The sequence below is a fragment of the Chaetura pelagica genome, unplaced genomic scaffold (genome assembly GCF_000747805.2).
Source record: "Chaetura pelagica isolate M959 unplaced genomic scaffold, ChaPel_1.0 scaffold159, whole genome shotgun sequence".
NCBI lineage: Eukaryota > Metazoa > Chordata > Aves > Apodiformes > Apodidae > Chaetura > Chaetura pelagica.
Window position 1 is genome coordinate 1,760,184 of NW_009954555.1, and position 3,106 is coordinate 1,763,289.

Consider the following 3,106-nt stretch of genomic DNA (forward strand, 5'->3'; position numbering starts at 1 on the left):
CCTGCTGAAAGAAGCAGGCTGTGGGGGTACAGAGTGCACAGACAACAGTACCACTGAGCACAAAGAAGTAGGTATTTAGCACCTTGCCAGATACAGTGCCCGTTAGAATCACAAATAAAACAGAGAGATAGTTTGACTCCGTGACATCTGCAGACACAATGCTAGATGTTTTAATTCTATTGCTATCTCACATTCATATATTACACCACTGGTACTTCCAAATAGGCCTCAGTCCTATGAAAAACTGAGTACTTTAAGTAACCAGTCAAGTCAAAGTAAGGGGATACAGAGTACAATTTGGTCATGAGACTTTTCTCTCCCTCCTCTAGATTCTGTAAGTCTTCTTCAAGTCCTTACCACCAGATCTGAAGTCAGCACTGATGCCTGAGCACATGGCTTCCCCATTCAGAGCCATTTGTTGGATTCATGCCACAGTTCGTTGCAGTGTTTCCGTAAACATTTCTATAACATGGTGCCATGTGCCTACTAGTGTGCTTTATGGACTGAGATCTACTGCCTACATTGGAAGGCAGTAGGCATGACCCTGGCTGCAGAGAAGCCACAGTAGTGTGGTGGAAGTTAGGTCATCTGGCTTACAGAAATGAACTGCACATTTAATAAGGCTTCTACAGATTCTCAGCTGGAAGCAATAATGACTCTTAAGCAAACGTGACAGAGGCTGTGAGAGTTTAATAAAAAAAAAATAATAATAATGAAAAAATAAGAGGAAAGCCTCCACCTTTCAAAGGGCTCTAATTAGCTCACAGGAAAGACTTACCATTGTGAGAGTGAAGTTTATGTTGGAGTTCTTTAAATGAATAAATATTTGTATGTGGTAGGAATATACACCTTTACTGAAAGATACACAACTGCTCTGTGCTTCCTCTGAGCAATTCTTCAGTTGCATGCACAGCAAGAAATTAATTAAATCAAGGTAATGTTAGAATCTGCCTTGACAAAGAGAACAAATTGTTGACCAGCAGAGGCTATGATGATCTGCTGCATGCTATGACCTTCCTAAGGGGGGGAAAAAAAAAACAACCAATCCCCAGAAAAACAAACCACCAAATCCAACAAAGCACATGGTGTCAATAACAACTCCAACTAATCTCATGATGTCTATGCAAGTAAGGGATGGCACAGTGTCGCTAGACTAGAGAGATTTTCACTGCAGAGCTTAACACAATTCACAAACAGCCCTTTCATTAGATGCATTTTACTGACCCTTCCCAGTTTACAGTCTTTACTTCCACTTCTCCTCTTTAAATATCATGTCCTGGATTCTCTAGATAAGAGTTACAGGGTAAAATTATTTTGATGTGGCCAGTGCCACACCATTATGGAAAGTACTTGAGTTTCCTCTCTGAAAACAGCTTGTATTTACTATGATCACCAAACGAAAGCCAGAGTAGAAACTCAATTAGAGATTTATATGTTTAGGACAATAACATCAGCTATGAAGTTTGGCAAGGTTTTGACTGAATTACAGATGCCTGAAGAGGAAGGAAAAAAAGAAAAAGAAGGTTGTAAAAAAAATAAAATACTGCAGCTCCAGAGAGCGGTGGCTCACTTCCCACTTTGCGTCACCATAAATATGAAAACAAAACAGGGTTCTCTTAGTTATCCTGGTACACAAAAAATCCCAGAGCTCTTTCCAAAACAGTTTTGGAGTGAAAACATTGGATCACATGCACTGCCAGCTGCCAGACACTTCTAAGCTCACTCTGAGCGCATCTGAAAATAAAGACAGCTTGAATGAGGTCTCTGAGCAGCAGAGGGTTTTTTATTAGACAATAAGACTAAGAATCTCAGTTCAAATTATGCTGCACAGGTCTTTCTTTGGTCTTTACTAAATAAAGCACTGATCAAGAACATCTATTGCACACACTTAGGAAAGGCAGTACACGCTCAAGGCCAACACAGTGGCCTAGGTGACCCACATCTAACCCCAGAAAGACAGGAGGTTATGGCTACAGGTCACAATTCAGAGGTCAACAGCAGGGCAATGTAAGGCAGTTTATACCTTTTTCACAAAGCACTAGCTCCTTAGAAAAGCAAAACAAGGGATGCAGAATGATGCAGCAACGAGAACAACTCACGTATATTGAATTATATGATCAGCAAAAAATTATATGCTGCTTCTTGAAGAACTTACCAGTGACTCTCGAGATGCTGCATTTTCAGTTGCAGGGCAGGAGCCAGCCTGTAAAGCAAAAGGAAGAGTGAGGTTACATTGCCACCTGATGGACAGAATTAGAAATACTTGTCTATTAAGACGACTCTTCCTATGAGCAGGATTTAGGCAGACACACTTGTTTCTGCTAACAGTAGCAGTTCTGTGATGAACTGAAGACAAAAAGGTCAGAATCCCTGAAAAAAAAAGTAGTTCCAGCGGTCCCCATTTAAAACAACTGAAATCACAGACTCTGCAGAACTTGCTTTAGGAAGCCAGCAGTGAAGAGCCAGAGAGACTACCGAGAGGAAAGCTCACCCTAACTCAAATTCTTAAATATTTGGTGCAGTGAACACGGCATGAAACTAGGACTTCCTCTGCAAAACTCTTGGTGACAACACGTGTCACATTGTACAGTATAAGACATGACATTTTCATCACATATTAAATGAGGATAATGATGAGTACTTGACATCCACAAAGAATTCTGAAACGCTGCAGAAGCCCAAAGTGCTGCTATTGCAGTGGATGCAAAGGTACCTCACTCTGATTCCATGGTTCACTTTCTACTCTCTAGAAGTACTAAACTTGATTTGAGATGGAGCTTCTCACATTTCCATGACCCAGTAATGCACCCTTTTTTTTCTGCACTATTTTTTTAAAGATTTCAGAAGAACTATGATTTAACTAAACCTCACAAAATGCCAGCAATACCAATACCATCCTTGTTTCCCACACTTAATTATGAGACATAGTTTCAGGGCAGATGCTGAACACCTTACCTTGCACACTAGGATAGGGGTGGTACACAGAAGGAAAGCGAAACTATTTGATTAAAGTAGGACAGCAAGCCAACAACTGGACTAGACTCAACATTCAGGAGCTTACACTCTACAGGCTCACCTGCAGTTTCACTTGCACTCGCTCACTCAT

At 40.8% G+C, this 3,106-nt stretch overlaps 1 protein-coding gene across 1 annotated transcript in view; it reads right to left on the minus strand.

Annotated features, from left to right (window-relative positions):
• PEX14 (peroxisomal biogenesis factor 14) overlaps window positions 1–3,106 on the minus strand; it is a 69,546-nt gene extending 66,440 nt beyond the window's left edge. Inside the window, exons 1-2 of the mRNA XM_010005246.1 lie at window positions 3,077–3,106; window positions 2,156–2,203 (exon numbers count right to left, since the gene is read on the minus strand). Of these exons, the coding sequence (XP_010003548.1) occupies window positions 2,156–2,203; window positions 3,077–3,106 (78 nt within the window). The remainder of the gene's footprint in view (window positions 1–2,155; window positions 2,204–3,076) is intronic.